This window comes from Osmia bicornis, chromosome 8 (assembly GCF_907164935.1).
Source record: "Osmia bicornis bicornis chromosome 8, iOsmBic2.1, whole genome shotgun sequence".
In the NCBI taxonomy this organism is placed as follows: domain Eukaryota; kingdom Metazoa; phylum Arthropoda; class Insecta; order Hymenoptera; family Megachilidae; genus Osmia; species Osmia bicornis.
Genome location: NC_060223.1, coordinates 2,104,922 through 2,124,299, shown reverse-complemented (window position 1 = coordinate 2,124,299; position 19,378 = coordinate 2,104,922). Strand labels below are relative to the sequence as shown.

Below are 19,378 nucleotides of genomic sequence, written 5' to 3'. Positions count from 1 at the left end.
AAATTTTCTTCTGAATTATTATTCCATTAGTTTCAAGAATGCAAGTATATTTCCAAGCTTATCTTATTTCCTTTATTATCCTAAATCTACAATTATATAGTGTCATGTATATAGGGTTAGATGCATAGTTGAATAAAGATCTTGTAAATGTAATATAAACGTACAAAATACAAATACTTTTCATAATTACTAAGATAATACTAAGCTACTAACCAGATTACTATTTAGTTCAATTGAAATGACATAAATTAAATTATTTTTGACCTAATGGACTCATGTTATGCCGTTTGAGATTCGCTTTTTGATTATCGACATTTCATTTTAAATATTCTCGATTAGTAATTGTTATCGATACATTGTTTCACAGTGCAATTGTGTATGCGCCTTGCTGCATTCTCACGTAGTATATGTATACTATTACTCATAGTATGTATAAGTAATACAACGGGTGGGAATATAGTAACATTAACAGTTTCAACGACGCGTCCCGTTGGAGAGATTTGTTCGTGCGTTGCTCTCTAAAAGGGCAATGCTACGATGAATACTATAAAGTGTTTTGTGTTCTTGTTCACAGTTGCAAGTAATTCATTTATTTCTGCGTGTAAGTACATTCCTTTACCGATTGTTTATAATTTTACATCGATTATTATGATAAATTTTCTGCATTGATTCACTGCAGCCAAGCCCACTTCACAACATGGCGTAGAGTTAATGAATAATAGGTTCATTGAGGAGGAATAAAGTTTAATATTTAGTAGTATGAATGTACACATTTTCATGTAATTAAACATTTGTATTTTTTCTAACTTAAATACAATCTGATCAGACAGTTATAGAAACTTCAACTCTATGTTGTCAGAGAAGCATAATATTTTGCACTGATTATATAAAATATAATTCCTTAATTGCATTAATAAATCAATAAGTGCCTTAGTAAATAAAATACAAATATTACATAAGTTTAAGTAATTAGTTATAATTGAATAATACATTGTATTTGAATTTTTAATTAGATGATGAATGTAACGAACCACTTTTGGATAGAGCTCACTTAACAGCAACTACATCATTGTCTGAAAGAGGACCGAGTAATGCCAGACTCAATGGTAAAGCTTTTTGTGATTCTCCTTAAATTTTAAATTGCACTCTTTCATAGATATTTATTTAATGACATTTTCTATCTTATTTCCTTAAGTATAGAAATATTTCATTCTGTAGTTTTGTTGCTTGTTGTCTATACATTAAGTTTTGAAAAAGTATGTAACCATCAGTATCTGTTATTAAGATTGCTTGTTTCCAACTTTATCGATAATTATACTTAATAACAATACAGGTAGTGTATTATATATTACTCATTTTTAAATGAAAATAGTAATCATAAAATCATAAAATAACCCAAGTTGAAAAGGTGTTGATCTTTTCACCGTCTACACCCACTTTAATTAAAAGAATTTCAGGTCTAAATTAAGTGAATTACACTCACTGACTCATTGCATAGTTATTCTGTACATCTAATTTCTTTAGTAACACTTGCTTCTAAATTGATAAATAAAAATAAATATTATAATTTGTGAATCAATAAAAGAAAGTAATATAATTATCTTATCTATTTGCTTCAGGTGGATGCTAAATAGCCTGGTATTTTTAAAGACAAGATTTTTTTCAAAAACAGTTTAACAGAAGGAAGGAAATCAGAATTTATGCATTAAATAAGATTCGCTTAATGGTAAAGAAAATGTTTCAAACTATTAGATGGGCATTCAATTGGAAGGAATGGAATCCAAGTGAAAAAGACTTTGCACATGCAATTTCTTGCGTACAGTTAGAAGAGAAAGAAAGATTAGGCAGATTTATGTTTCGTAAGGATGTTAGGGCTTCTCTTGTAGGAAGATTGATGATGAGAAAATTTGTTAACGAGTATGGACACATTCCATATAATAATATAGTATTTACCAGAGATATTCATAACAAACCAGTTTTAAAGGATTTATCCTTGACCTTAAATTTCAATGTATCGCATCATGGTGATTATACAGTTCTAGCCGGTGAAACAAGGAATGTAAAATTAGGTATAGATGTAATGAAATTAGAGTATACCGGTGGTAAACAATTGTCTGAATTTTTTCGAATAATGAGCAGAAATTTCACGTCTTCAGAATGGAATGAGATAAAAAACTCAAACTTAGACGAGTTAGGACAAATTAGTATGTTCTGTAGACATTGGGCTTTGAAAGAAAGCTATTTGAAAGCTATAGGTAAAGGTATTGTTACTGATCTTGGAGAAATTGATTTTAAAACAAATTCACTGCTTAGAGAAAATAGTATTATAACTGATACAATTTTATATATAAATGGCATAAAACAACAATGGTTATTTGAAGAAACGTTATTGAATTCACAATATTGTGTTGCTGTAGCATTACAAGAAAATGAAAGTGCACCACGGTCACAGAACAATCTTTTTCGCACCATAAATAGCGATGAACTTTTAGCAAATACTGTCTCCATGTTTCCGCAAGATTTTGAATATGCACAAAATTATTTAAGAAAAGAAGAATACCCATGACTTTGTATTTTGTATATTATATGTATATTAATGTATAATAAAGGTGTACAGATATAACAACTCTATATGAATTTAGTCAGTGAGTGTAATAAAATAGTTTGAAATACAAGTATAAATTTTATTTTACCTTTTTATGAAGTACTTTATATAGTAATAAATATACAAACCTGTTACTATTATATTTTTCCATTTTTGTGCAAGGCTAAGGGAATATTCTCTAAATAACATAAAATCTTGTAGGTTCAAGTTTTCTTTTAAGAAGTACTGCTTGCAACTATTTTAATAGGTTTCCAAAATAAGATTGAAATATTGCAATTTATACAAAAGTAATTCAGATATTAGCTAGTTCATAAATAACGTTATATGTAAATTAATTTAAGTGACAATTACCGTAGTATTTAATCTTTCAATGATTCTACGACTGCTTTCTTAAGTTCATTTTGAGTTGCATGCATGCGTATATGTTGTGGCGTAGGCGGAAACGCATGGACAGCTAGCAGCTCAGACTTTGGTCAGTACCTTATAGTCGACCTGGGTCAAATAATGAACATCACAGCCGTGGCGACCCAGGGGCGAGCAGTTCAAAATGAGTATGTTATGGAATATGGTATCAGTTATGGTACAAATGGCTTGGACTACGTTGATTTCAAAGAAGAAGATGGTAACATTAAGGTAAACTGATCTTTTACAACTTTTGAATCAGTGTCTGTGGTAACATAGCCATAGTCCATCAGGGGATTTGTTAGAAAGGTATACGCATTTAGTAACTAATATGAAACTAATAACTAATTTCTTGCATTCCATTAATGTAAAATTTATAGCTTAGAATTAAAACTTACAATTAGTTAAACACTTCAGCATGTAAAAATGGTGAATGATTTTTCATAGTAATTTATTACAAGGATTTACAGGTAAGTACTGTTTGCATGTTTTCTGCAAATGTATAGTTCTAGAATGCTTTTTTCATTTATAGAAATGAATACTTAATTAATTAGTAGCTAGAACTTCTTAACGCATCATGTATGTATATCATAATTTCTAAATGTTCCATTTATGAAAGTATCTATACTTCCATAAATGTATTATAAATATTAAAACATGTATTTATTAAAATAAATGATAATATCACACTCATTTAATTACATGACACAAATCTTTCTTCCACTTATCTGCTTTGCTTCTACTCTTTTTCTTTTACACATGGACATGGGGCTGGGCTTTGCAGGAGGTTCTACGTGGTCACCAGAGCTTAGCAGTTATGATCAACATCTTACTGTGGAACTGGGGGACAGATATGAGATTCGCAGCATTGCCACACGAGGTCGTGCTCATACTAATGAGTATGTGACAGAGTACATTGTCCAATACTCTGATGATGGGCAAGCCTGGGCCAGTTATGAAAGTCAGGATGGTGTGGATGAGGTATTAATAGAGATACTGATTATAAGAAAACGTAGAACTTCTGTAAAAAGTAATCATTTATCAATATAAATTTCATTCAAAATGTAATACATATGCTACAATATTGTAGATATGTAACACAATGGTTTTTTTATTCTGTACATATCAAAATATTTCTTTATTTCTAAACAATATGAATAATAATTGTTTATTGGTGGAGGCACAAACAAAAATGATAAAGTTATCTTAAGATTTTATTATTACTTTTCTATTTCTGATTAGTAATCAGCAATTTATTTTTAACAAAGATTTTCATTCAAATTGTTCCGCTGAAGAATATTACAGTGATCAATTTCCTGTACTGTACATTCTATCTTTAATAGAATGTCACGCATCTCTTTTATGTCTTTGCACCTACAATTAACAATGCTGTACTAACATACTTATACAAAAGAGCATGCTAGGTTCCTATTCATTAATACATATTTATTTCTACTTACTTCTATGCATTAGAATTTTAAACATCAATGTTGTATTTGTAACAAATATGTATAACTAACTGAATATCAAAATACTTAATCCTGAATATTTTGCATAAAGAGATTTCTGAGATTTCATTGTCTCAGACATTAATAAAAGAAAAACATTTATTTTTCTTATAGATGTTTAAGGGTAATGTAGATGGTGACACCATAAAACTTAATAAGTTTGAAGTACCAATTATTGCACAATGGATTAGAATAAATCCAACTCGATGGCGTGATAGAATATCATTAAGACTGGAATTATATGGATGTAATTATGGTAAGAGTGCAAGTTACTTATAAAGAATAAATTAAATCATTGAAAGTTTTCAGGTTTGTAGACAATTTCTTTTTTATTTCCAGAATCTGATGTTCTTTCCTTTAATGGATCATCTCTTTTACGATATGATTTGTTGAGGGAACCAATAGAAACTGCTAGACATTTTATACGTTTCCGATTTAAAACAAATAACGCTGATGGAGTTTTGATGTATTCTCGCGGTACACAAGGAGATTATATAGCTTTACAATTAAGAGATAATAGAATGTTGCTAAATATTGATCTTGGATCTGGTATTATGACAAGTTTGTCTGTTGGAAGCCTTTTGGATGACAATATGTGGCACGATGTACTAATATCACGTAATAGAAAAAATATTTCATTCTCTGTAGACAGAGTATTAATTAAGGGAAGAATAAAGGGAGAGTTCCATAGATTAGATTTAAATAGAGCAGTAAGTAAATGGAACCTGTACAATACAGTTTGCTATGTATTTAAATATATATAATAATATTATTTAATATAAAAATATCTATTTAGCTTTACATAGGTGGTGTGCCTAACAAACAGGATGGATTAGTGGTTAATCAAAATTTCACAGGTTGCATAGAAAACATTTACTTGAATTCAACAGGCATTATTCATGACTTGAAAGAAACAGAAATCACTGGAGAAAATTTAAGATATTACAAAGTAAATACAATTTATAGCTGTCCGGAACCACCTATCATTCCTGTTACATTTTTGACTCATGGATCATATGCTAGACTCAAAGGATACGAAGGAATATCCTCGTTGAACGTGTCTCTTACTTTCCGAACATACGAAGATAGGGGAATCATTTTATATCATCAATTTACATCACCGGGTTATGTCAAGGTTTGTAGATTTATTTCTAACAAGGAGAACTACCCAAATGTAACGCTCATTTATTAATGAAACTTTGCCACCTTGTACAGCTCGACAAGCTCTACAAGGTGGCAAAGTTTCATTAATAAGTGAGCGTTACACTTGGGTAGTTCTCCTTGTAAGTAAAAATATATGTATTAATACTTTTTTATATTTATAGCTGTTCTTAGAAGACGGTAAACTAAAGGTTGATATTCAAACTAAAGAAAGTCCACGAATAATTTTAGACAATTTTGATGAAAATTTTGACGATGGTAAATGGCATCAAGTTATCTTAACAATCTCCAAGAACAGTCTCGTTTTAAATGTTGATGGTACGCCTATGAGGACTAAACGTATGTTAGAAATGACAACTGGGCCAGTGTACTTAGTCGGTGGTGTGACTGGAGTGGAAAGCAATCGAGGTTTCGTTGGTTGTATGCGAATGATAAGCATCGATGGTAATTATAAGTTACCAACTGATTGGAAGGAGGAAGAGTATTGTTGTAAAAACGAGATAGTTTTCGATGCTTGCCAAATGATGGATCGTTGTAATCCAAATCCATGCAAGCACTCTGGGATTTGTCGTCAAAATTCTGATGAATTCTTCTGTGATTGTGCCAATACAGGATATACCGGAGCTGTTTGCCATACTTGTAAGTAGGCATACATTACTTATTTAAGTTTCAAATACTCCAATGTACATTAATATTTCATTATCCTTTATACAGCTTTAAATCCTCTCTCATGTGACGCGTATAAAAACATCAATTCAGTTAATCAACGAGCAGATATCAAAATAGATGTCGATGGAAGTGGTCCATTAAAACCATTCCCAGTAGTTTGTGAATTCTTCACGGATGGACGTGTGAGAACGATTTTACGACATAACAATGAACGCATGACACCCGTAGATGGGTTCCAAGAACCGGGTAGTTTCGTCCAAGATATTATTTACGATGCAGATATGGATCAAATTGTAGCTCTTCTCAATAGATCCATGAGTTGTAGACAGAGAATTAGTTATGAATGTATACATTCTAAACTATTTAATTCACCAGGTAAGTTTAGTGTAAATATGAATAATCCATGTACCAATAGTGAATTATTATTATTATTAATATTATTAAAAACACTTTTGTAATTGCAGTACCACAGGGGGACTATTTTAGACCAAATTCATGGTGGGTTAGTAGGAATAATCAAAAAATGGACTATTGGGGAGGTGCATTACCTGGTTCGCGTAAATGTGAATGTGGTATCCTTGGAAATTGTGCGGATTCTACTAAATGGTGCAATTGCGATGCTGACTTGGATGGTCCTCTCGAAGATAGTGGTGATATTACTGAAAAAGAATATCTTCCTGTTAAACAATTACGATTTGGTGACACTGGTACACCAGTCGATGACAAAGAGGGTCGTTATACTCTTGGCCCTCTTATCTGTGAAGGCGATGGTAAGTTGAAAAAATTAAATCAATGCTATGCATGTGAATGAGAAAATTTAATTCATTTTAAATTGTTTGTAAGGTTCTAAATTACCTTGGTTGTCTACCAAGGTAAAGTCAGGTAAGATACAGTATGCGTTTAGATGTAGTCATTTGTTTGCAACAGTAATTAGCAAAATGTATTTAATAATTCCTACACATTTGTATTAACCCGACAAATTTGTAGTTACTTTTATCACTTCTGCCCAGATATAAAAGTACATATTACATTCCACTGTAAAATAATCGAACGCTCTGTTTTATTGTAGATTTGTTCATGAACGTAGTAACATTCCGCATTGTTGATGCTACTATCAATCTACCAACCTTTGATATCGGTCACAGCGGTGATATCTTTTTTGAGTTCAAAACAACCATAGATGACGCTGTAATAATTCACAGTAAAGGACCTACGGATTACATAAAGATCTCTATAGTCAGTGGAAACCAGATGCAATTCCAGTATTTAGCAGGCAGTGGCCCACTCACCGTCAGTGTGCAAACGTCATATAGATTAGCTGATAATCGATGGCATTCCGTGTCTGTTGAACGAAATCGTAAGGAAGCTAGAATCGTAGTTGATGGAGCATTGAAGAACGAAGTGCGAGAACCTCCAGGACCAGTGAGAGCACTTCACCTCACATCAGAGCTTGTAGTTGGTGCTACAACAGAATACAGAGATGGTTACGTGGGTTGTATCAGAGCACTTCTGTTGAATGGTCAGTTGCAAGACTTAAGAACCTATGCACGCCAAGGCCTGTATGGAGTTTCTGAAGGTTGTACGGGCAAATGTGAAAGCAATCCATGTCTTAACAATGGTACATGCCATGAAAGATATGATGGATATTCCTGTGACTGTCGTTGGACAGCATTCAAGGGTCCTATTTGTGCTGATGGTATGTAAATAGTTGTTGTATTGTAAAAAATAATAATTTTTGGACATTATTTTGTATAACGATAGAATTCTTTTTTTATAGAAATTGGTGTTAATATGCGCCCCAGTTCTATAATAAAGTACGACTTTATGGGTAGTTGGCGTTCAACGATTTCTGAGAATATCAGAGTTGGTTTTACAACGACGAATCCTAAAGGATTTTTACTTGGTCTTTTTTCGAATATATCCGGAGAATATATGACGATCATGGTTTCAAACAGTGGACATTTGCGTGTCGTCTTCGATTTCGGTTTTGAACGTCAGGAAGTTATTTTCCCCAATAAACATTTCGGTTTAGGACAGTATCACGATGTTAGAGTAGGCAGAAAGAATTCGGGGGCGACTCTGGTGTTGACGGTAGATAATTATGAACCAAAAGAATTTAATTTTAATATCAAAGCTTCTGCTGATGCACAGTTCAACAATATTCAGTACATGTACATAGGAAGAAATGAATCTATGACAGAGGGATTTGTTGGTTGTATATCTAGAGTAGAGTTTGATGATATTTACCCTCTGAAACTATTGTTCCAAGAAAATGGGCCAGGAAACGTTCGTTCTTTGGGTACCTCTCTTACAGAAGATTTCTGTGGTGTAGAACCTATCACACACCCACCTGATATTATTGAAACTCGTCCACCCCCTCAGGTAGATGAAGAGAAAGTTCGGGCTGCTTACAACGAAACTGATACAGCAATTTTGGGAAGTGTTTTAGCTATTATTATTATAGCATTAGTGGTAATGGCAGTACTTATAGGAAGATACATGTCGAGACACAAAGGTGAATACTTAACGCAAGAAGATAAAGGTGCTGAAATAGCACTGGATCCAGACTCGGCAGTTGTGCATTCTGCTACGGGCCATCAAGTTCAAAAGAAGAAAGAATGGTTTATTTAAGTACGAATTTATTCTATACTATCATTAACGCTAGAATATTTATAGATAAAATATGCTTATAAGTGCACTTTGAAGTGTCATACAAAAGATTTTATAAAACGAATAATACGAAACTCCCTTTTCACTATGTAAAAAGATTATGAAGGCTGCTAAATTTAATAATGTAATACAACAAGTTTGTCGAATCTTATAACAAAAAATATCAGACTGATACAATGGTAAGGAAATTTTCCTTAAAAGATTGAGCATTGGACGTAGAAGTTTGTATTTAATTAGTGTTTGATATTAGTACGCAATATCAGTTTATTGCAAAGATATTTCACAAGGAAATTAAAGTAATTGTTTATATATTTGAAGATTCTTTTTCTTTATTTGGTTTTATTCTTTAAAGTGAAGATTACCATTATATTTGTATGATTAAATTATTAAAATTATATTTTTAAATTTATTCTGATACTTAGTACGAATTATCATATTGATAGCAAATTACTAAAACTAAGAAGTAGCAAAGAACTATTTACAGACTGTTGTTATTTTAGATTCTGAGGTGCATAGATATTTATTATGTACTTCTGTAATTTAGATCTGACAGTACAGCAGGATAGTAATACCCTAAATACTTGTTTTATTTTTACATTTAGTTTTTTTTTTAAATGAGAACAATTATTCATATTCCCAAAATGTCAGTACCTTTATTTTTAATATTATTTGTCAAGTTATGTTAACAATCAGTTGAGTATGGATCGTATTTTCATAAAATCTAAGTCTTTGTGTCTCGTGTACAAATTGTGTTACCTTTTATCAACGATAAAAGATTACTTGTACATACAAAATGTCCGAATTTCAGAACCTCTGTTGCATGTAAAATAATTATTCTTTTTTTTTTTGTTTTGCGAAAAATATTTTCAGTATTATTTGTAATGCTTACCGTCCAAAGTGCATTTTAATTTTTTGTATTTATTTTCTTTACATTTGTTTATTATGTATTACAGATATTTTATTTCTTTTAAATTTTAGTAATCCGAATTCACTATTGTAACCTAACAATAATCTAGTATCAATAATATCGTATACTGTACGTGTAACAGTAAGAGTGTACATACGTCATTTTTATACAAAGCAAAATGTTTTACTGTAATAATATGGCAGTGTATATTTTATATACTGTATTCAGCAGAACGCATGTACTGCTCAATAAAAATAAAAGTCTTGACTATGACTTTGTAACAATAATTCCTTAAAATACAACTAATTATGCGAATTATGTAATTTGTAATGATGCAAGTTTTAGGAGGTTGCCATGATTATATTAAAAGATTAATTTTATACTTTCATATGTGTTACTAAAAAATTGAAACTCATAAAGTACACAGATCTATGAAAGAATTAAAAATTTAGTAATTAAAAGAACTATATTGTATATAATAAAAGTGAACGATAAGATAATTTTTTTAAACTTATTGTTAGATTAGAAAAATATGCAATTAAAAATAACAAAAAATAGGTCATGCAATAACTTTAACGATAATATAAAACTATATATATACTATTAAACTTTTATTCAAAACAAAAGAACCATTGATTTGGGAATATTCAAATGTTTCAATACAAAACTATTATTTAAATTTTTTGGCATGTAATGTGTTTCGCATATATTTTAAAATATAATTATATAATCTATATCCATAATACACTAGTGTAACTTTAATATAGTACACACGTTTTGAAATGTATCTCGTATCTTTTTTTTTTTTACAATAAAAATTGTTTGTCAGCCTACCACATGTACATACAAATATATTTTCATCATTAAAGATAATGTTACCGTAACATGAATGATAAAAGTTAATCAGTAACGGCAGAGGTAGTGCTACTACTTCTACTAGTAGTTGCACTCGTTACTTGTTTTGCCATGGAATCATATAGGCAATCGTTATCTGCTAAAAACGAAAATTAGCAAATTATAGTCATCGAAATATGAAAGAATGTATTTTTCTTATTACCTGATTCATTGTCGCTGATATCGTGGGGTGAAAATCGGCAACCTCTGGCTAAGAAGGATTTTAATTTACCAACACTAGCTAAAATTAATCCTAAGAATGGAGGTGAAGGTTTTAATGGTCTTGATAAATATTCCGGATGGAATTGAGTAGCAATATAGTAACTATGGTCTTTTAATTCTGCTATTTCCATACGTTGTTTGTCCTCATTATGGCCTGAAGAAAAGAATAAATTAATTTTAATTTTTATAATAGTAATAACTATTACATTCAAAATATCAGTCAGTAAGGGATTTTTTTTGTTATTTACCTACAAACTTCAGGCCAGCTTCTTCTAAAGCATCAATATATTTTGGATTGATCTCATATCTGTGTCTGTGCCTTTCTTCTATATACTCCTTATTACTATACAATTGCCCTATATATATATAGAGAGAGATATATAAAATATGTCATTCTAGACAAGATTTTCGGAGTAAAAGACATGCACTAAATTAAGTTTAAAAAATATTTTCTTACTAACTTATAATAGAATTATCGTCTGTAAATATAGTACGTCTTTTTCCAAGTCTCATGGTTCCACCCATGTGACCTGGATTATGTTCTGGCATGTCTATAACAAGAGGATGATCAGTTTGCGGATCAACTTCTATGCTATTAGCGTCCTCAATGCCCAAGACGTTTCTTGCAAATTCAATGACCGCTACTTGTAACCCCAAACAAATACCTAAATACGGCTTATCATTTATTCTACACCATTTACATGCTTCCATTTTTCCTTGCATGCCTCTTTTGCCAAAACCACCTGGTACTATAACGCCACTATAAGGAGTATAAGCATCATTAAAATTTGAAGTAAATGAGAATCAATGACATACAATTCTGAGAACATAAATCAAACGCTTACTTGCTTTTACAAAGTTGTTGCCAAGCTTCGTGATACAATACAGGATCTGTTATTTTCATAGTGTGTTCTAAATTATCAGCCTCTATATACTAAAATCATTACATTATAAAACTAATCAATACAGGAGTATAGGAGAAATATATTTAAAATGTTACCGTTAATTTAAGTTTATAACCAGCTTGAATACACGCATGTTGCAATGCTTTTGTAACCGATGCATAGGAATCTTCTAGTTTCGTATATTTTCCTACTAATGCAATATTCACTTCCTTTCGTAAGTGATCAATACGGTCGGCTAAATCTCTCCATTTTCGCATAAAACATCTTGGTCGTGGCATTCCAATATTTAATTGTAATCTTTCATTTAAGAATTCAATGACCCCTTGAGATTCCATTAACAGAGGTACTCGATATATCGATGATAAATCATGAACAGTTATGACCTAGCAAATAAAAATTTTTAACTAGCTTCCCTTAACTATATTTATGACAATTTTAACAAAATTAATGAGTTCCACCTGTCCTGGAGCAACGTGACAGAAATTTGAAATTTTTTCTTTCACAGAATCATCTATTGGCTTTTCTGATCTACAAACTATAAGGTCAGGTGATAATCCTAAACCTCGTAATTCTCTCACACTGGACTGAGTTGGTTTTGTTTTTGGTTCTCCTGTTGATCTTGGCTGAAAATAATTGTTTTTAGAATAATATTTCCACTGCATATTTCTTTTAAATAGTACTTTAAGAATTTTTACTATACTTCACGTGTCTATAAATTTTTACAAATTATATAGTTCTATAGGCTAAGAATAAATCAACTTGGCATCAGTACAAAGTCAAGGTCTAGAACAATGAAGGAGAGTTATTCAAATAAATGAGGTTCATACTTGTGGCACTAGGGATACATGAGCGCAGCAAAAGTTTTCTTTTTTCACCCTAAACTGAAATTGTCTAAAAGCTTCTACAAATGGCATTCCTTCGATGTCTCCTATAGTTCCACCCAATTCAATAATACATACCTACAATTGACAAAATATAAATCAATTTACATGTTCTTTTTTATATACCATATGCTATATTAACTTATGTTCATTTTAAACAATTATGATATTACATCAGGCTGATCGCTATTTTCTGTTACTGGCTGGTTTGCAACACGTTCAACCCATTCTTGGATAGCCTCTGTTATATGAGGTACCACTAAAATTCAAAAGGAAACATTGTTAATGCTCAGTTTGCATTAGCCTTCCCAATTGCATAGATTTAGAAGTTGAGTATCTATACCTTGAACTGTTTTTCCCAAATAATCACCACGTCTTTCTTTTGAGATTACATGTTGATAAATTTTCCCTGTAGTGATATTGTTGTCTCTATGTAAAGTAACATCTAGAAAACGTTCATAATTTCCTAGATCAAGATCTACCTCTCCACCATCATCCAAAACGTATACTTCTCCTTAAATGCAATAAATATTAATAAGATAAAAGGTATATCTAACAGGAACTTATAACACTATTTACAAAATATGATCATAATTCTTCTTATAAAGATTAATTTCTGACAACCTTCAATATTCTTTTTTTACTTTGTTAAATTAATCTCATCAACTATAGTAGTAAAGAAACAAATTTATTTTAATCATATGTGTATATACACATACAATTATAATTAATCTCTTGAAAATTTCTTTATTTTTATACTCTGTACTGATGCATGTAATACTCTAAACTTTATTGTAAATATAGTCCTAATTACTTTATCTGTAAAATAACTAATTTTATTAACTAATATACCATCTGCTCAGGTAATGAACATATATTTAACCAGAGAAACTTCTGCATTGAACAAATTAATACTATTTAATAAGAAGGTAACATATGTATTAAAATCCATTACTTTAAGTGAGAAATAGAAATGAGTTTCTTTCATCAATTTTTAAATTGAATTTTGACAAAAAAAAATGCTAAGGATACAACACGTGACTGCAAAGTGCGCCACAGTAACAGAATAGCTTCTAACACCACATGGTTATACGCAATGTCAAAGAAAAACGCTTTCCAGGAATTGATTTAGATGAAAAAGAAAATAAAGAAAATATATTTTCCATGACATACCATGTTCATACGGGGAGAAAGTTCCAGCATCTATATTTATATAAGGATCTATCTTAATAGACGTTACCCGAATACCGCAGTGTTTAAGCATAGTACCACAGGAACTCGCAATAACACCTTTACCGACTCCACTTATTACACCACCAGTTACTAAGATGTATTTCATATTTTACGTGATAATTCTTTCACACTAGATGTGTCTATTGATCCGTGCTTGGCTTTTGATGCACGTCGGTTATTCAAAGTTTCTTGATTTTATTGAATGTTATTCAGATCCAATGAGAATGTATCTCTTCTTAAATATGTGAACATACACTGGCAGAATTAAAAGATTTAGCGCCACTTTATGTTACACATTTTTCGTACACTAAAAAAACAATATAGTAAGCTGAATTTTTAGAAATATAAATATATTCAACATTTTTTTATGGTTGATAATCTATCAACTGCATATTAATTGAAGAAAATATTTCAAAATACCATCATTTAACGGAAACATTACATAATCTGAGGCAACAGTAGCTTTTATTAATATAAAATGATATTTTATTATTATGGTATTAATATAATATAATATAGTAAAGTAGAAAATTATTTAATATTATTAATAAAGGCGTTAATAGAAGAAAATGATATTGCATTTGCATATTTATTGGCTCAAATATTTAATAAGTATGATAAAAAAGAAATATATTTTTGTTCTCTATCTAGAAACATTTAGTTAGTGGTGGCGTTGATTCCGCTGGATTCCGCGCAGAAAAGTATATCTTATTTCTTATTGTCGCAACGCCCAACTGCAAACATGGCTGAGGTATGGGTCGTAATTTTGATGAAAGTATCTAACAAAATCTTGTTCATCTGATGTAAAAACATATATACAGATACCTTAGAATAAATTTTAGGGTTCTATTTTAACTTAAAGATACGATATTACTGTATAAATGTAAATATTTTTATACATAATATAACCTATTTCTCATCCTGTCATGTATGATTTTAGCAAGAAGAAACCCAGAAGAAGAAGAGGACTTTCCGAAAGTTCACTTTCCGAGGAGTTGATCTCGATCAACTCCTGGATATGCCAAAGTAAGTATTGTTCCACTTTAAAAAAAAAAAAGTGAAGTAATTACAGGTTATTATAACTGACAAATTTTAGAGTATACCATAAGTTTTGTGCAAACTATTCAATATAAATATTTGTTTTAGTGAGCAGCTTATGGTGTTGATGCATGCTCGTGCCCGTAGGAGATTTTCTCATGGATTAAAACGAAAATCTATGGCTCTTGTAAAAAAGTTACGTAAAGCAAAAAAGGAAACACCACCAAATGAAAAACCAGAAATTGTTAAGACTCATTTGCGCAACATGATCATAGTACCGGAGATGGTTGGTTCCATCGTTGGTGTTTACAATGGCAAGACGTTCAATCAAGTTGAAATCAAACCAGAAATGATTGGTCATTACTTGGGAGAGTTCTCTGTTACTTATAAGCCTGTCAAGCACGGTAGACCAGGTATTGGTGCTACCCATTCTTCGAGATTTATACCACTCAAATAATTTGTACTTTTAATGTCAATAAAATATATTTGAAAAATAATATAGTTTTGCTTGTATCGTTCACACAACCCTATTCTATTTTCTAAATGAGTTCTTTGTATAATATCAAATTTTTGTATGTAAATATTTTCTGATAATTATTTATAAAAATATGTAGAAAGCAGATATAAAAATGTACCATTATAAGTTAAGACTGAAATACATAAAATTTGACATGATTGGTATGCAATTATTTTTTATATAAAATGATGATTAATCATATTCATTGATATAATAATTAAGTGCTGTAATTTTTTTTTATAATTGTCAAATTTAAAAAAAAAAAATGACATAACGTGGTTAGAATTGATTACTGCAGCGTTACGATCATCTGCAGTTCACATGGTGTCTTACCGGTTGTGTTACCGTAAAATAAAACCAAATAAAACATTTCAAATATGACGAAAGAATTGACTGATAAAATATTGAATTACTTGGACGAACACGAAGAAGTAAATTCTCTTGATTTAGCAGAAATTTTAAAAGAAAATCACCAAAAAATTGTTGGAGCAATTAAAAGTCTGGAAACAGTTGGTGATGTAAGTTTAAAGAAATTTGGATTTTATAACTACACAGATTTAATGCTTATAGATTGTCGGATTTTATATATTAAATAATATAATTGCTTCTTTTAATATCATGTTCATTATGAATATATGATTAGATGAATCCATATGCATTTAATCTTTTCCCTAACCCTGAAAACTATACTTATGTTCATTTAATTACCTCTCTTTTAATAAAAAACTATAGAAATTGTAAATGTCACCATGAGTTTCTTTGTAGTTGATTACCACTAAACAAATCAGTGATAGAAAATGGGAATTAACATCGGAAGGACAACACATAGTGAATCATGGAAGTCACGAGGCAGCAGTTTATAAGGCAGTTCCTGATGATGGGATACCTCAGTCAAAAATCATGCAATCGATACCATTTGCAAAAATTGGATTCTCTAAAGCTTTGACTGCTGGTTGGATACAAATTGATAAATCCAGTACACCTATTATAAAAAAGAAGGTAACTTCTATAACAGATGTTACACAAAATGATTTAAAAAATCTTGCAAATTTGACTGATCGTCAGAGAAATGACTACAAAAAAAGAAAACTTATTCAAGAGATGTAAGTTGTGCATACTATGAATATACAAATGCTGATCATATTACATATGCCTAAGTAATTTATTATCAACAGAATTATTAAATCTGTACAATTGGGAAAAGGACTAAATTTTTCAAGAAAAGTTGAGAAACTAGAAACAGAATTGACTGCAGACTTATTAATGAATGGTGCTTGGAAAGATAAAAAATTTAAACCATATAACTTTGAAGCACTTGGTGCTGCTCTTGAAGTAGGCCACTTACATCCTTTATTAAAAGTTAGAACTGAATTTAAAAAAATTTTCTTTGAAATGGGGTATGTAAGAGAAAAAGTGATTTTAGGTACTGTATTCTAACATTTTGTTTTACTTGTATTTCCACTATTTGTTTTCTAGATTTACAGAAATGCCAACCAATAATTTTGTAGAAAGTTCTTTTTGGAATTTTGATGCATTATTTCAACCTCAGCAACACCCAGCAAGAGATGCACATGATACCTTCTTTATATCTGGTAATTTTATTAATAATTTCATTAAAGTGATGCCTTTACAAAGGTAGTGTACCAATATTTTTACTATAGATCCATCTTGTAGTACAAATTTTCCAATGGATTATTTGGAAAAGGTGAAAAAAGTTCATAGCGAAGGAGGATATGGATCTTTAGGATATTGTTATGATTGGAAAATAGAGGAGGCACAAAAAAATGTACTTCGTACCCATACAACTGCTGTCAGTGCGCGTATGCTTTTCAAACTTATGCAAGAGGTAAATGGATTAAAAATTGTAACATTTCGTAATACCAGCATGATTATAAAATTGTATAAATATATTCTAGGGTGATTTTAAACCGGTAAAATACTTCAGTATAGATCGAGTATTCCGTAATGAAACCCTGGATGCTACACATCTTGCAGAGTTTCATCAAATCGAAGGTGTAGTCGCTGATTACAATCTCACATTAGGTGATTTAATAGGAATATTGTACGAATTTTTTAAGAAACTTGGTATTACACAGCTTCGGTTCAAACCAGCGTATAATCCGTACACTGAACCAAGTATGGAAATCTTCTGTTACCATGATGGTCTGAAAAAATGGATAGAAATCGGTAATAGCGGAATGTTCAGACCAGAAATGTTATTACCAATGGGGTTGCCTGAAAATGTGAATGTAATTGCTTGGGGATTGTCGTTAGAAAGGTATGTATATTCAAACAATGTCTATATATTTCATAATAAAAAACTTCCATTTTTTTTGTATAGACCAACTATGATTAAATATGGGTTAAACAACATACGAGATTTAGTTGGACCAAGGGTGAATATGGAGATGGTTTATAACAATCCTATTTGTCGTTTAAACAAGTAAATATCTTTCAAAACATTCTTAAAGTATTTTTGTAAGTAATTATAATGCTGGAATTAAAACATACATGCCTTAATTTATACATTATATATGTTATAATTTATTGAAGCCCTTTGCATAACTTCTTTTAGTGTTTAATGTATAAATTATATCAATTAAATAAATGAACAAGTAAGACAAATAAAACATTCTTCTAACAGGATTAAACGTGTTCCTCTTCAAGAAAAGGAGGTTGAAGACAGAAAGCAACAATTATCCAAGTACGAAAATAAATCCTGTGGATTTAAACAATCGGGAAAATTGGAAAAACAAAAGCTCATTATATTTTGTGATCCGAAGCATCCAATTAAGTTTATCGAATCTTTCTGTTACTTCATAAAACCTTATATCAGTATTTCTGTATCATCTCATGTACATTCTAGCGTTCAACAGTTACCAAATGATTTATTAACTTTTTGTTCAGAATACCAAAATTCGAATGAAAATGCTGTAATTTATTTCACAGTAATATGGAAGGCAATTGGAATTGATCCAATAATGCATTTGTCGGGTATGCATCAGATAATGGGTGAAGTGAACATAGCACGATACATTAATCGTCTAATTGAAAACGCTTATCCAGATGTACTACCTTACGAAAGTAAAGGCGTGTTGTATGCAAATGAAATAGACTACTATTTAGAAAAGATTCACAGTATCTTGCATGCAAATACGTGTAATGATATTCGTAAGAAGTCACGTTACATAATGGGTGAGAATATATCCATCGTGGATATTCTTTTGGAAACATTGGAAAGATCTAAACAACGACAACATAAATAACGTAAAAATAAAATTTTATGAAAATGTAATAACTTATTTTTTTAAATATTGTACTTACATATATCTATTAGTATAGCTAATGGATAGATGTCAAATTATTTTAATAGATTGTCAGTGTAGAATACCGACATTATCCATTGTATGTACCAATTAAATTTTAAAGGATTTCTAGTCCAAACTATTCACAATAGATGGCAATGCAATTATCATCGACAATTCTGGCACAAAATTCGTATTTGTAAAATAAATGTATACTTTTCATATCAGATTTAGATTGTGTATAGACCACCCTATACTTACTAAAACCATTGATTTTCGTTTGATAAACAGTAAAATGGTCTCAATGAATCCAAGAAGAAGCAAGACCACCGTTAATAATTCTATAAATGATCAAAATGATGTTTTAAAGATTGTAGTTACTGATGGAGCCACAGAACTCGCACTCGCGTTTCTGAATAGAATATTGTATGACAAAGTTTTTGGAGAACATCAGTTAGTTT

The 19,378-nt window shown here is 30.6% G+C and overlaps 5 protein-coding genes across 8 annotated transcripts; 4 read left to right on the top strand and 1 right to left on the bottom strand.

Annotated features, from left to right (window-relative positions):
- The first annotated feature begins 449 nt into the window (after positions 1 to 449).
- Positions 450 to 10,195, top strand: LOC114881134 (neurexin-4). Of its 2 annotated transcripts, none has more exons than XM_029197806.2 (11): positions 450 to 601; positions 1,014 to 1,106; positions 3,792 to 3,988; positions 4,630 to 4,771; positions 4,855 to 5,225; positions 5,312 to 5,650; positions 5,841 to 6,315; positions 6,391 to 6,720; positions 6,810 to 7,115; positions 7,415 to 8,041; positions 8,123 to 10,195. In XM_029197806.2, exons 1-11 carry the CDS (start codon positions 538 to 540, stop codon positions 8,974 to 8,976), a joined length of 3,798 nt encoding a protein of 1,265 aa, XP_029053639.1. In that variant the 5' UTR covers positions 450 to 537; the 3' UTR covers positions 8,977 to 10,195. The 2 variants fall into 2 exon arrangements, with proteins under 2 accessions (XP_029053639.1, XP_029053638.1); XM_029197805.2 differs by lacking the exon at positions 3,792 to 3,988 and adding an exon at positions 3,042 to 3,238.
- Positions 1,019 to 2,675, top strand: LOC114881135 (L-aminoadipate-semialdehyde dehydrogenase-phosphopantetheinyl transferase). Its single transcript, XM_029197807.1, has 2 exons — positions 1,019 to 1,106; positions 1,620 to 2,675. The coding sequence occupies exon 2, from the start codon at positions 1,724 to 1,726 to the stop codon at positions 2,564 to 2,566; it is 843 nt and encodes a 280-aa protein (XP_029053640.1). The 5' UTR covers positions 1,019 to 1,106; positions 1,620 to 1,723; the 3' UTR covers positions 2,567 to 2,675.
- A 321-nt stretch (positions 10,196 to 10,516) lies between the features above and the next one.
- On the bottom strand, positions 10,517 to 14,372 carry LOC114881136 (CTP synthase). Of its 2 annotated transcripts, none has more exons than XM_029197809.2 (11): positions 13,998 to 14,372; positions 13,168 to 13,338; positions 12,998 to 13,083; positions 12,771 to 12,902; positions 12,402 to 12,566; positions 12,039 to 12,326; positions 11,884 to 11,972; positions 11,500 to 11,798; positions 11,287 to 11,394; positions 10,980 to 11,192; positions 10,517 to 10,913 (listed from the first exon to the last, which is right to left on the bottom strand). In XM_029197809.2, the coding sequence occupies exons 1-11, from the start codon at positions 14,161 to 14,163 to the stop codon at positions 10,822 to 10,824; spliced, it is 1,809 nt and encodes a 602-aa protein (XP_029053642.1). In that variant the 5' UTR covers positions 14,164 to 14,372; the 3' UTR covers positions 10,517 to 10,821. The 2 variants fall into 2 exon arrangements, with proteins under 2 accessions (XP_029053642.1, XP_029053641.1); XM_029197808.2 differs by having other exon boundaries at positions 10,517 to 10,916; positions 13,998 to 14,370.
- Positions 14,373 to 14,708: 336 nt separating this feature from the next.
- Positions 14,709 to 15,592, top strand: LOC114881137 (40S ribosomal protein S15). The gene is made up of 3 exons (XM_029197810.1): positions 14,709 to 14,808; positions 14,998 to 15,083; positions 15,204 to 15,592. Exons 1-3 carry the CDS (start codon positions 14,800 to 14,802, stop codon positions 15,550 to 15,552), a joined length of 444 nt encoding a protein of 147 aa, XP_029053643.1. The 5' UTR covers positions 14,709 to 14,799; the 3' UTR covers positions 15,553 to 15,592.
- A 293-nt stretch (positions 15,593 to 15,885) lies between these two features.
- LOC114881130 (phenylalanine--tRNA ligase alpha subunit) lies at positions 15,886 to 19,364 on the top strand. 2 transcript variants are annotated; one of them, XM_029197798.2, is made up of 9 exons: positions 15,886 to 16,130; positions 16,378 to 16,715; positions 16,788 to 17,009; positions 17,089 to 17,204; positions 17,274 to 17,458; positions 17,529 to 17,890; positions 17,954 to 18,055; positions 18,257 to 18,807; positions 19,288 to 19,364. In XM_029197798.2, exons 1-9 carry the CDS (start codon positions 15,990 to 15,992, stop codon positions 19,299 to 19,301), a joined length of 2,031 nt encoding a protein of 676 aa, XP_029053631.1. In that variant the 5' UTR covers positions 15,886 to 15,989; the 3' UTR covers positions 19,302 to 19,364. The 2 variants fall into 2 exon arrangements, with proteins under 2 accessions (XP_029053631.1, XP_029053630.1); XM_029197797.2 differs by lacking the exon at positions 19,288 to 19,364 and having other exon boundaries at positions 18,257 to 18,929.
- Positions 19,365 to 19,378: the final 14 nt, after the last annotated feature.